General features: G+C 45.4%; 1 protein-coding gene across 3 annotated transcripts in view; it reads right to left on the bottom strand.

Moving 5' to 3' along the window:
- LOC133345963 (sodium channel protein type 2 subunit alpha-like) overlaps window positions 1-14,424 on the bottom strand; it is a 94,824-nt gene that overhangs the window by 39,705 nt on the left and 40,695 nt on the right. For all 3 annotated transcript variants that reach the window (XM_061557122.1, XM_061557121.1, XM_061557123.1), the window contains 4 exons: window positions 13,901-14,139; window positions 9,865-10,038; window positions 5,198-5,554; window positions 323-586 (listed from right to left, as the gene is read on the bottom strand). In XM_061557122.1, coding sequence (XP_061413106.1) covers window positions 323-586; window positions 5,198-5,554; window positions 9,865-10,038; window positions 13,901-14,139 — 1,034 coding nt within the window. The remainder of the gene's footprint in view (window positions 1-322; window positions 587-5,197; window positions 5,555-9,864; window positions 10,039-13,900; window positions 14,140-14,424) is intronic.

Below are 14,424 nucleotides of genomic sequence, written 5' to 3'. Positions count from 1 at the left end.
CTCGCTGTGAAGTAGAATGTAGGTGTTTTGAAGGTTAACAAAGCTTAAATTCTTAAAACCAAGCGCCGAATGTCGATCCATCGACCTCATACCTCTTTTAAATGTCATAATTGAGCTGCGCCGTAGCCACGCTGCGTCGGCCCGGTACCGACATCACACGCAGGGAGCAACGCCATTAACCCTGCCCTTGGCCCACGTTTGGCCCCAAGCAAGATTCAGATGTTTCGTGAGCCCGGAACATCACAGTTTGACTCTGGCTCGGCTCCACGCTGCCTCGGCTCGCATGCGTCAGCGGAACCGGGGTGTCGGCGTCGCGTGGTACCTGCACGCCCGTGTGGTTCCCCACATAGATCTCCATCTTGTCGAGGCCTCCGAGGTCATCCAAGGCCTTCATCTCCTCGTTGTCACAGCTGCGTTTGAGCGCCTTGCGGAAGACGTCGCAGATGGAACGCTTGACGAAGGAGACGCCACGCTCGATGCGGCCGATGGCCACCTGCAGGTTGTTCATCTCCCCGTCGTCGTCCGTGGCTGACAAGTTGTCGCCGCTGAAGGAGCTCAGCAGCAGCGCCAGGAAGAGGTTGAGCACCTGCGTCGGTGGGGCAGATGGGCACAGCACTACGCTGGAACACCAAGGCGGCCAGCAGAGTGCGTGTCCCTCGCCGCATTGGCAACGCCACACGTGAACGGCGGCATTGCTAGATGGGCGCGCGTGTCAAGCATCTCTCATTACATTGGCATGGAGTACTTGAACACCACAACGTCACAATATGGGTGCAGAGCACACCAATGTCACTGCATAGACACACCACATGTGGACCACATTGTCCCAACTTTACAGGCACGCACAGTAAATGTCACTCCCTCAATGAGCACGCAACAGCACAAAGCCCTGGCTACACCAGCTTCAGATGTCACCGATGCTGGCCGTCACTGAAAATTACGCTCAGGTCGTGGGGTTCATAGTGAGGTGTCCGATCCATTAAAAAGTATAATACGATATTTCAATAAAGTCTGACTAGTACTGAGGTGTTGTTACAATGTATTTGTGCCACAAGACAATTTACAGCCACAAGCATACAAAATACACTACAATGACATTGTAGCAGAACACATCTGAGGAAATGTGAAATCGTGTTTTAGACATACTACAAAACAATAAGTTGCCCATCTGATACCGTTTCACGCTTGTACAACTATCTTTTTGTTAGTTTTGCTGGCTGGCTAGCTTGACCGCGCACATCTGCGCGATGACGTCACCCGCCCTCCATCCCGAGCGTGAATCCCATGCACGTGTGACAGAGAAGAGAGATAGGAGGAGGAGGGAGATAGCGTAGGGAGAAAAAGACGAAGAGGATAGGCGCGGGGAGAGAGTGAAGGGCGTGAAACGGAGAGCAAGAGAAAGCGACAAGCAGTGTGAGGGAGGATTAGAGAGAGAGAGGCAAGAGAGATTGAGACGGTTAAAGGGAGAGGTGGGAATGAGAGCGAGAGGTGAGATAAACCGGGAGAGAGATAGGGGGAGGGAAGTGGGTGAGATACAGTGGAGGGAAGAGAGGAAAATAGATGGAGCGGTAGAAGAGGGGACAGAGGAATAGAGAAACAGTTAAGCATTGAATTTAGACAAAGGGTTTTAGCCTTCACGATGAGGTTACAAATCAATATTGGCCTACAATACAACCTTGTTTTATTCTCTCATATTTTATAGGAAAAATAAATATATCGCTAATGCTCTGCTTTTGTTAAAATGTATGAAGGTTCCTTTCACGTAATTTGTGAACTCACTGAACACAAACCAATAGCACTGATTTGTACAGATTGGCTCAGTAAGTGGTTACATTATTGTGCCACAATCGGAATTCATATGAAATCAAGTAAAACCATAATGAAGCGACATTTTACATTTTCCACATATTAACTCGGCTCTCAATGAGCTGCATGAATGTAGTCACATGATTCTGATGATTTCTTAACCATCAATTACTGTTCAGTTAATGCGACTTGTTTAAAATGCCTACGAATGTGATTCTGGTCATAAACTTTTTTAAATTTCTTTTTTCCAAGAATTACTTTGTAATTCAATATGCTACCGTTAATTAACTTAAGATAATAAATGTTCGTGCTCACAGTAAGCAATTCATTATTGATAGCTTGTTATGAAACAATTTGTCGCAATAATTTCTGTCCCATTAACATGATAATTCTATTCGGATGCCTCTCTTTTAATTTGGGGGGGGGGGGGGATTTATATTTATTCAAGTGACCCCGTTTTCTTTGAGAAGTTTATCACGGCAGATCGCACCTCGATAATGATCTCTCGCACGAAGAACTGACCAGAGAATCACGCGGCAGAGCACCCACCCAGCCCCGAGAAATGTTATATTCCCACAGCGAGGTCCGCTTTAAATACGACCCCGTGTCGGCGTGTTGTGCGGAAGCCGAGTGCGCGAGCTGCAGCCGGGAATAAGAGCTGGAGATGGGAGCGATCGAGGCTACGATGCTGGCTGGGGGGGCACACACCAGCTTGCATCTTGTTTACAGAGACAGAGATGTCTGACTGCAACTGCGGTGCTAGCATCGTCCGACTGAGCAGAACAGAACGGACACGTTAAGAGTCAGGGAATGGCTTCACGTCTTTGATTAATCGCCCGAGACGCGTCGCCGCGACCATTTGCCCCATCTTTGGCGACGGAAACATCGCCGGACGTTTCCTTCAAAGCTCAGGCGTAGGGGGACGATCACCAACGATACGCGACTGGGACCCACAAGCATGGTTGGGCATGTTGTCGACCGCAATCACGGGAGCATCTCAGATGGTTGGCCACGTACAGGAGTCCAAGTCCAAACACCAAAATTTCACAAGGTGGACGATCACACCGAGGGAGGGAGGTGTGAACAGTGGGTGAGCGCTGGGAGCGAGGATGATGCTACGAAGAGATAGGAGAGAGGGGGACAGATGGACAGATGATGGATGGGAGGGCAGGAGGGAGAATCCCTCCATTCTGCCTTTCAGTCTTCGTTATTTATAAGCAAATCGAGGTGGATGTACCCATATATGTGAGGGAATTCTTCTTGTGAATGCATGCAGAAATGTGGCCTCAAAGTGCACCTGGTCTGGCACAGGCACCGTGGTGACATCACCGCCACTTAGTGTTCGAATGTCGGCTGTTGTTGCCCCTGAGTGTCTGAGGTATGAGTGTGTGGAGCACGGGCAGTGGTATGGTTGTTGTTTGTGCACGACGCTACAACTTTGACAATCTGGGTGACATTTTTTGCTCATGCAGATCAATGTGAAGTAGTAACCTTGCCTGGGTCTACCCTAGGTTCACTCAGCCTTCAATTCACACGTGGTACATTGAATATTATCGTGGGGAAAAGTAGTGGTCAGGAACGTGGACTGATGGCTGCATTACATGCTTGTTTACATGCATGCAGATCCGGCCCGAATAGGCGCTCGTTAGCAGCAATGGGTCCTCCATTATGCAGGAATACATTTCAGAGCTGTGTATTTGTCCTAGGCCATGCCCAGGGAGCAGAATATTTGTCAGGATAAATAAAGATTCTGATTCAGTTGTAAAATTCACAGTCGGTGCCTCTCTTCAGTGCGGGCTCAGCGGGAGTTGTTTAAGAGCCAAGCTGTGTACAGTTACAATAATGCCCATACATTTAAATGATAATTTGTTAGATTAACTAAATGTTAATTGATTGTTGATGAGTTGGATAGAGCTTAATAGGCTTATAATTAAATCTAACATTAAAGTTGATTTTGATAATTTAATCTAACAGCTGCGGCGACCTGTTTGCTCAATTCCATCTACAGGGGAATTGAACAGCGTGGCGTTGTCACTGTTGCTGGGACAAGATGTTTCTTTGAGTTTTTTTTTATGTTACGTAGTTTGCCATTATAGGTGCTACCGTGTTAAAACAGAATGACGTGGGATGCCTCGTTGTTGCATTTATTTAATATTCACGAGTTATCTTTGCTTTGGAAAATCGAAGAGTGATTAATACTATACGTTATTAATGGCAAGAGTAGAGGCCATTTCTTGGACAGTTCAATTCAATATTGAACTTATTCGGTGTTAATGGTTGAAACACAATGGTGGCCCCTACAGCTTCGCATCATTCAGGATTGAGTACTGTATAAGGTAATTTGGTATGAACAGATTTTGTTTGCTTATTGTGGTCGAGATTAATGTAATGGTTGATTCAGAGAGGAGACACTTATTTGTTTTGTGGTTGGTACAGTATTATTCGTCTCATATAATTCGATATTAAATGTTATTCATTTCTACAAGCAAATATTGTTTAATTTATGTACCACTAGCTTTACTACCCGGCTTCGCCCGAGACTTGGATTCTTGTCTTGGATTAATACACGGCCTACGCGGAGAGTTTTGGGGGGAATGCGTGACGTTAGCGTGACGCTGACGCATGCGGGTGACATCACAGATGTGACGTCACCGCTCACTTGCCATGCAAACTATATCCATTATTGCACCCCCCCCCCCAAAATACAAAAGTCTATTTTTATACTTTTGCATTGTGTACAGTCTGGAAGCTACCCACATGCCAAATTATTGCATGTTGGGAAGTATGCTAAACATTTTGAACAGACACATTTTCACAAATTTCCCGTTTATATATATATATTACAGTGGTTTTTAATAGGACACTTTGGCTGAAATATATTTTTTTAGGTCTTTTTGTTAAATATTCTTGTTGTGTTATATTGAGTGCCAGCTCAGTGGGCGAACGCGGGATTGAGTAGAGTGGTGTTTTTGTGGCGTGGGCTGATGTGTGTGTCTCTTAGTCACTTGCAGAGATACAAAAGCTACCCAGAAGAGCACTTCTGAATAAAGTGTTTCCCTTACAAAACCCACTCGCATTCCCTCTTTGTGAAGTTGTCCAGTCATCTCAACCATCCGCGTGATGCGACAGAGGACAAAAACACAACGCAGAATAACATCTGTAATCGTCCCAGAATGCGTTTTTTAGCTGGCCTGATCTCTCGTCACGATCGCAGTGGGAGACAAACAGTATGGGCTGGCTATACCAGCGTCGAAGAGTAGGCCAAATACCCTCCGGGAGGGACTCATTGGAGCACCTTCTATTGGAGGCTTTTCCGCCAGCAGTGGCATAAGCAAGCAATTGCAGGTCCGGGCCTGCACACGTACGTGACGGCGCGCGCACACTCGCTCACCACAAGGTTGCCGATGACCATGACCATCATGAAGACGATGAGGCACATGGCCTGGCCGGCCACCTCCATGCAGTCCCACATGGTCTCGATCCACTCGCCGCAGAGCACGCGGAACACGATGAGGAACGAGTGGAAGAAGTCGTGCATGTGCCAGCGAGGCAGGGTGCAATTCTCGCTGATCTTGCACACGCACTCCTTGTACATCTTGCCAAAGAGCTGCATCCCCACCACGGCAAAGATGAAGACGACGATGGCCAGCACCAGCGTTAGGTTGCCGAGGGCGCCCACCGAGTTGCCGATGATCTTGATGAGCATGTTGAGCGTGGGCCACGACTTGGCCAGCTTGAACACGCGGAGCTGAAAAGCAAACGCACCGCACAACCCGTGAACATCGCGGCAATCAACAACAGCGCCAGGCACTTGAACGACACAAAACAACCATTTGGGATGTATAAAGCGTCTAAATATACCAGCATTTGAAAACACTATGGATGTGCTCGGGGAAGAGAAAGGCCACAGTCTGACAGGAAGTCAACCACGAAATGTTGGAAGGGATGAATGCAATGGAAGTTGCAGTAACAGACACAAGTGGGCAGCCCACCGAAAGGGGATATTGGTGAAGGAAATGGTCATTTCCCAGTGGCTCAAAAAGCCATAGAACTAGAATAAGCTAAAGGAAATAGGACACGTGCATATATATGTTGATATTCGTTGGTTCTTTCGGCAAAGTCACGTAGATAGAAAAAAAACCACGACGTTTCGATCGCAACACGAGCGGTCTATTTTTTTTCCTTTCCTTCTCTCCGCCTGATGAAGACCGCTTGTGTTGCGATCGAAACGTCGTTGGTTTTTTCTTTTTAAATTGTATATCTACGTGACTTTACCGAAAGAACCAAAGAATATGAATTCCTGCAGTCACGAAAGTTTTAAGTAAAAATTTAAATATCTTGATGTTCAGGGAAGCTCATAACTTTCCACTATCTTTCCGCCGATGTTTCTGTGGATGTACGTGTGTAAGAATCCATTTCATGTAACGAATCAATGTTTCGTTACATGCCTGATATAAATATTTGGTGCGATAATTATCAGCGTTAATGTTCAAGAGTAAAAATGTACAGTCTTTTGTCAATCAACTGATGCATGAAGACCTTCCCATGCTGTGTTGGTCATGGGAATTGTCTGACCAAAATTGGCCACACTGGTCAGTGTGGATTGGCGAAAGCGATGGTATTACTCGTCACTTGATGTTAACCGTGGCGAAGGATTCAATTGCACCTCTCACCCCCCCTGCTCACCTGTCCAATCTATAGTCGAGTAATGGCTAATTTCTATGGCTCAGCTGGCCTCTGCTGATTTCCTTTCAACTCTCTCCTCGCACCGTTGTCGATTTCTTCCCCCCACTTGTTTAACCAAAATGAACTGGTGATGATGACAGCCCCCAGGTCATGAGTTACATTTCGAGAAATTTCCATGACCCGGGTCCCTGTCTGTTGGTGGGATCTCCGCATCTATACACACAAAGGCAGAAGGCTATTGTATACGTTTCAGAATTGATATTGCTCACATCGAGTTCGTCTCACTAATTAGCAATCTCCAATTATCACGGTAGGCTACGAACGGTGCGAAACAAGTTCAACATACATACAATTTTTTTTTATCTCACGACCCGCTTGAATTTCAGAGCCCCTATAATCTAGTAGATCGCGAGTCTCAACTGGACCCTGCTTTATAATTCGCGCTCACTCAGAGCCCTTCACTCGTGCCAAACACTGCCGCAAAGCCACTGAGGTTTCTTTTTTGTCTTGTAATGTTAGCGTCACGTGGAAGGTAATTGCTGTGGACATCTATGGAGTAGGAGGCTATAAATAAACACCGACCCTTACAATATTGAGCATTTCTATTGTGAGAAAAAAATATTGTTTCATAGCTAAAGAAAACATAAACAAGATTACGTCCCACAATTGACATGATATTTATATACAAAAACAATGTACAAAAAACGATTGTGATAGTGGATTGGTTGTGGTGCACAAGCACAAATAGCAAAAACAAACTCAACACGTTTCTCAATAACTGCCCTGAAAGGAAAATGTATGTACTGTACCAGTTTGTGTATACGCGAGGAATTGATGAACGTGTCGAGATTTCGAATTTACATCCTACAATTTAATTTTCCAATTGACCAACGCTGGCAACGTGGTTGGAACCGTTGCCCCAACGTTGGTTCTAACGGTTCCACGTCTGCGTCGGTGGGTCCAACCAGTTCAAACCACGTGTTGTTTTGGAAAATCGACTGGCCTGGCATATTAAGTAATGCTTTTGTTCGTTTATGAAAGAAAAGGGGGTGTGGAAAGCAGGCGGGGGAGGTTGCCGCACGATGAAACGTTCTGCCTATTACAGAGGCGCTCGGGGAATGGATGCCCGTTGGGCGAGCCTCGGTGGAAGCCCGGGCGCTTCGCCTCGGTTCGCAAGCCTCGTGCGTTCTCGTTAGACGAAGAGATGCAGCAGAGCAAACCGCACGCACAATGCACTGTGCACGCCGGGGCATCGCGGTGCCTTGGGGGAGATGGCTGCACAGTGCGCAATGCACATTAGAGCCGGCCGCATTCGAAAACGCTCCATTCCCACCTCTCGCAGTGTCAACAAGGCGGCAGCTTTGTGCTCGGGTAAAAACTGGGCAGATGTGCGTGGCAATAAAAGCACCAAAGCGTTGTGGGCGTGCGGGGTGGACGTGCCATGTGCGCGCATCCCTGTGCGTGTGCGTGCGGAGCGGTGGTGCAGTGGTGAGCGCACTGTGCTGCGTAACTGGCAACCCGAGTTCGATTCCCACACTCACGATAAAATAACAGCGGTGAATATGTTAACCTGATTTTTGGGTTTCCCCTAGGTCGACTCAACCTCAAATGATTAGCCGGTGCGATGTGTAAACATCGCCACTTGGGAGACAAAGGCGGCCGAGCGTGGTGCTGGCCACCCACTCCCTCGTGTGCCACAGTGCCGGCCTTCAGAGGCGCTCGCAAACAGCGCTTGCTGGAAAAAAAACGTGTGTTTAGGCTATCCGGGGATCTCTGTATGTGTACATATCCTTCCGAGTGTTTGTGCGAGAGTGTATATTGTACATTTTTCCGTGTTTGTCTTGGGGTTCGTTTCCATTAAAGCGGGGAGGGTCGCTGTGCTAACAGCGGCAGGCTCCACTGCTTCGCATCCTCCTCCTCCTCCACGCCGCGCGTTCAGCACAGTCATGCGAACCTCACTGCGGACGACCTCTATTAAATTAATTTCCACAAACGTGACAGGTCTGACAATTGCCCGGCCTCTCTTTGACAGCAGCTCTCTGTGTGTGTGTGTGTGCAGGGGCTGAGCGAGGCGGGGAGACGTGCGGGCTTGGAACAACAAACGGTACCGGCGGTGAAGAGCAGGTGATTCCTGTTTGTATTGTGCTGAAAGTGAAGAGCTTCATCAAACATTTTGTGACTGAAGTCACCGAGATTAAAGTGAGTTCAGCGGCAATAATAATTACAAAGAATTGCGGAAACAGCGTGACTCTTGTGTGGAATTGGCAATTAAAATATCTGTCCTTGTTTCTATTGTTTTGAATCTACGTGGGATGGAGCGGTGATGCAGTGGTTAGCGCACTGCACTATGAACTTGGCAACCTGAATTTTATTTGTGAGGAATGGATAACATCATTGGCGAGTGATTCGGAACCAGTCTGGACCCCCCCCCCCATCACTAACCCACACTAACCAGTGTGGTGAAATATGGTCAAACAACCCCCATGATCGACAGAGCAGTGGATTGACAGGCTTGTAAATTGTTCATTTGTACATTTTTTGCCACTTAAACATTTACCTCTAAAACATTTAAAAAATTGTTCGTGTCAGAATGAATATTATTGTATCTTGTCCCTGTACAATTGCAATGTTATGCTGAACATCGGTTTTTATAATATTTTTCCATGATATATTTAATAAATCCATAACCCACATTCTAAGTCTGGAGAGTGGGTCTGTAGGAGTGGGTGGGTGAGTCAAAACAAGAAAGAGAGCTGTGAGTGATTGGTTGAGTAATTGAGTGCATGAGTGTGCAAGTGTTTTGGTGTTTGAGGTTGCGTTTGTGTGCATACATATGTGAGCATGGATGCGTGTGGGTGTGTGTGTACGTTCTCAGTCCTGGGCTTTCCATAGGTCGACTCAGCCTCAAATGAATGCCTGGTGCGGTGTGTAAACATCGCCACTGGGGAGACAAAGGTGGCGGGCATGGTGCAGACCACGCACCCCCTCATGTGCCGTGCCGGCCTTCATAGGTGCTCGCTAACATCACTGCCCCTACAGTCTGTTAAGGCTATATGGGGGATCTTTGTTTTGGTTGTGTGAGCATGCAACCAGCACAGCGCACAAGGGGGTGGTGTGGCCAGCACCACGCCTGGTAGCTTTTGTCTCCCAGTGTTGATGTTCACACAACATCATCGTCACTGATGTTGATCGTGGCCGGGAATTGAACTCGCGGCATCTTTGTCTTGGCTACTATAAATTCCCCCACAATAAGCCACTTCGTTGGGCTGTTATTTGTGGCCAGGGCGCTTCTGAAAAAGAGCTACATAGCTCTGTGGCCCTTACCTTGTAGTAGTAAAATAGTAAATAGTTGAGGGTTGGGGGGGGACTTACGAGGCGGAAGGAGCGCAGCACAGATAGACCGTCCACGGAAGACAGGCCCAGCTCCATGAGCGAGAGGCTGACGATGATGCTGTCGAAGATGTTCCAGCCCTGCTGGAAGTAGTAGTAGGGATCTTGAGCCGCAATCTTCAGCACCATCTCCGCCGTGAATATGCCCGTGAACACCTGGGGTTGGGCAGCACGAACGGTTCATGTAACATGTGAGGATAGTGAAGTGTTACCCCCCCAACCCCCCCCCCCAACAGTGGTTGGATGAATTGTCACTATTTTGGGTTGCGATGCAACGTGCTAAATAGTTAAAGCTGCAACCTTCCCACTGCTGGTGGAAGGGCCTCCACGATAAGCAGATCTGCACGTGACTTTCCGAGCGAATGTGGTGTCCCCACTTGTATTGCTGGGTGGACATTGGCGAGGTATTTTAGAAACTTACCCAGTGTTTCAACTGGCGTGATTTAACGCATGTTATCGTGAGTAAAAAATTATTCGAAGCGATAAATTGACGCATCGTTACACACATACCGTATATGTACCACACGTATAGACCACGTGCCCAGCTTAGGTGGTTGAAACCTTTGACAACCATTTTCATCAGCCACAGTGAGTGGTTTAGTATGCAATCAGCCAATTGGCACACAAGTACATGGAACCATAATTCAGTGTGGAAGAGTAGGCCAAAGTCCCCATCGTTTAAATACACGAAACATTCCTCGAGCATTTTGTATTACAGACTACATGTGTCATGTGCATATCTATATCAATGGAATGCTCTAGTGGTGGAGTTTTGGCACAGCACCGACGATCACTGCTCTGTGAACCGGGGGACTTTGTTCGATTCACAGCCATGGCTCACATCAGAGAAGAGTGATATCTGAACCGGACCCGGGTCCCTTTTCCCTGTCATTGCCTCGCACTGATCAGCATGGTTAAGTACAGTCAAATAACCCCGATGTCGTTTTCAAGGTTTTCATCCAGCAGTGGAGTAAGAAAGGGCCATACATTATCGCTATATTTAAATTAACAGGAGAGACACCAATAACATATTGACAGTGAAATTTAGAGATGTGACTGCATGTATAAGTGCGATATTCATAAATATAGCGATAAAAAGTATGATAATGACGATGCATAATTTACGTAACATAGATCAATAAACCTTGCTGACAGCCCATCACGAATCAAATAAAAACAGAAATAAATCATGCAAGTTTCTACATTTTAAAATGTCTAGAGCTTTATTTAAGTTTTGCAAAGTGTACCATGAAATATGTATTGACCAGACCACAAACATGACTATGATGAGGCTTCTCAGTAGTCTGTCATACGTGATGATGACAAAGTAGCGGTAAGGTTAATATAATATCCTGAGCTCATAAATATTGTAATAAAATATGCAGGAGTCTATTCTTTCACAAAGACAAGTTCATAGTTACAAACGTTTCACCAATAAATTGAAACTCTTGACAGCCATGAAACTCTGATAATCTTAAATGATATTATTTAACACAAATACACCTTTCAGATGCAAAACCCGTTGTGTGCCCATATTAGTAAAGAAAATCATTTTAACTGCAGTGGGTTTACAAATGGATTTCAAGGCGATTTTACAAAATGAAGGATCTGTACATTAAATATATATTTTTTAGAGAATGGCATTTCATTTATTTGGTAAACACTGCATCATCATCGTCATCATCGCCATCATAACATTTCGAGTGGAATTATTTTCCCGACTTGGAATCTAGATTTGGAATAAAATATATACCGCAAATAATAAATAACTAAATAAATCGGCCTTTGTATTGACTCTGACTTTTTCTTGGCAGCGGCCTAGCCAACAGAGCAAGTTAGCCGACAGAGCAAGTAAGCCGAAGGACCTCACGCACACGGCCAAACACAATGACAGCGCCACAGAGCAGGAGGGAGCCCCGCTTTAAAGAGGCTCTGGAAAAAAACCGAGACCCAGAATTGAATGGGCATTCAATCTTCCATTTTACAGCCATTTACCTGCGGGCAGAACAGGTGTTTGAATAAGGCAGACACATCCTTTACAACAAACTATTTTTCCCTGCTAACAGACAATGCCTGTCGCTGAAAAGTTAATGAACAATTGGGGACACCCGTGAAGCTATTAATATGTATTCCCCATTTTGCTTTTGACATAAAGCTGTCAGCCATCGCTTGTTGTTCTACTTTTCCAAATCAAACAGTGTGAAGCAATTCATATCGGGTTCCATTTTCGCTGGAGCGTGGTGAATGTCTTGTTTTTAAGGGTGAGTCAGAGTGGCAGCAAAAGCAGCGGCAGCAACAGCAGCTGTGACAGCAGCAGTAGCAGTCGTGCAGCCTTCTTACTTCTCAGCTCAACATATACAAAACTTCGATTTAAAGCTTTCGTGACTGCAGGGATTCATCTTCTTGGTTCTTTCGGTAAAGTCACCTGAAGACGGCTGCTTGCGTTGTGGCCGAAACGTCGTGAGAATTATTTTATTATGTTTTATTTTTATTATTTTATTATTTTCCTTCTACGTGACTTTACCGAAAGAACCAAGAAGATATACGAAACTGTGAATAACGACTCACATCAGTGATACAGTGCTCAGAGCAGGGGAGTCAAAAAATATATGTGTGCAACTAAATAACTTTGATATAGATATGCTTTTGCTCACACAAGTTTGTGCGTGTATTTCGCTTTAAGGAGGAGTAGGAGCACAGTGGCGAGCTCACTGCACTCTTTACCTGGCGACCTGCATTTCATTCTCGACCTTGACTGATCTCAGTGGTGATGGATATCTGAACTGGTCCTGGGCCACCCCTTCGCGAACATGCATTGGATCAGTACGGTGAAGTATGGTCAAACAACCATCCAGCAGTGGATTGGTAAAGGACTGGAAATTCTGTATTCATTATTTTAATTTCACTTTCAGGAATTGCATTAAATACTGCTCTGAGAAGCAATACTTGTCAAGTGAATTAAAAAACTAAATTCTTACGTAAAAAATAACATAGTTCGAGGGGTGGCGCTTTACACATGTTATGTGTGTAGATTGACAAACCAAAACATTTCGATTTAAAGCTTTCGTGACTGCAGGGATTCATCTTCTTGTTTTAAACCAAAACATGATGTTATGACATTTTTTTATGTTTATAAATAGCAGTTTAAAAAAAAACAGGATAAAAAATATATGATTTATACTTCCCAATAATGATAGTCTTTCATAATATCTAAATGTAGCCACGTCTCAAGAAGAGCAACAAGCATGACGTGCCCATGACGCGCGGCCACCTAAAACATAGATTTATTTATTAAGTAGGAGTGGTGGCGCATTGCTTCAGTTCGATTCCCAACCATCGCTAAGGCACGTGCTTAGTGATCTAACCTGGGTCTCCACTTCACCAATCAGTGTGGACTAGCGCAGGGAAGTTTGGTTAAACGATCACCATGACCAAGACAGCAGGGGGAGGCCTTCGTCCAACAGCAACTTGACGAAGAGATATAATTACGACTATTATTATTTCGATTTAAAGCTTTCGTGACTGCAGGGATTCATCTTCTTGGTTCTTTCGGTAAAGTCACGTAGAAGGAAAATAATAAAGTAATAAAAATAAAACATAATAAAATAATTCTCACACGTAAAAGGAAAATAATAAAAGAATAAAAATAAAACATAATAAAATAATTCTCACTAATTATAATAAAAATAAAGCATAATAAAATAATTCTTACTACTTATTTTATTATGTTTTATTTTTATTATTTTATTATTTTCCTTCTACGTGACTTTACCGAAAGAACCAAGAAGACTATTATTATTATCATCATCATTATTGGAGAGGTCAGTTAAAGGCAGAAGAGGGAGTCTGCAGCACGGATGACTGGTGGGGATGTTCCAGGCTGCAGGGGGCAACAGCAGAAGAGTTCAAATACCCTTGCGATTTCCAAACATGTCAGTGTCACCTCCAGTTATGAGAAAGTGCACCTTGGAATTTGTGATGGGGGTTAAAATCCACGAACGGGTGTGAGTGAACTCACCAGATTTCCCACGGACAGGGCATTCTCAAACTCCGGGGTCATGGGGTAGTGCTCCAAGGCCATGAAGAGGGTGTTGAGGATGATGCATATGGTGATGGACAAGTCCACGAAGGGGTCCGTGACGATCATCTTGAGGATCTCCTTCACCTTCATCCAGAGTGAGCAGCACTCCCAGATGAGGTATTTGTTGGCAAACTTGTACCAGCACGGGGGGCAATTTTGCCTCGACTCCTCCAGCTCTGCAAATTAGCGGGCAAGCAAACCAGTGAGTGCATCTCAGGAGATGTCAGGACAAGGACAAAGATCCCCCAGGTTCGGCTTTAACAAATCCTTGGGACACATGCTGTCAGTGAGCACCTTTTTTAAGGGCTGGCACAGGACATGAAGGGGTGGTGTGGCTAGCACCATACCCGACCACCTTTGTCTTCCCAGTGCCGATATGTACACATCATGCTAAGTACTCATTTAAGTCTGAGTCTACACCACCGTAGACGATGTTGCCATGGCCCGGCTAGGCCAGATAC

This window comes from Lethenteron reissneri, chromosome 23 (genome assembly GCF_015708825.2).
Source record: "Lethenteron reissneri isolate LAM-NWPU_2019-01 chromosome 23, ASM1570882v1, whole genome shotgun sequence".
Classification (NCBI taxonomy): Eukaryota; Metazoa; Chordata; class Hyperoartia; order Petromyzontiformes; family Petromyzontidae; genus Lethenteron; species Lethenteron reissneri.
The sequence above is the reverse complement of the archived record's forward strand: the minus strand, read 5'-3'. Positions and strand labels throughout refer to the sequence as shown.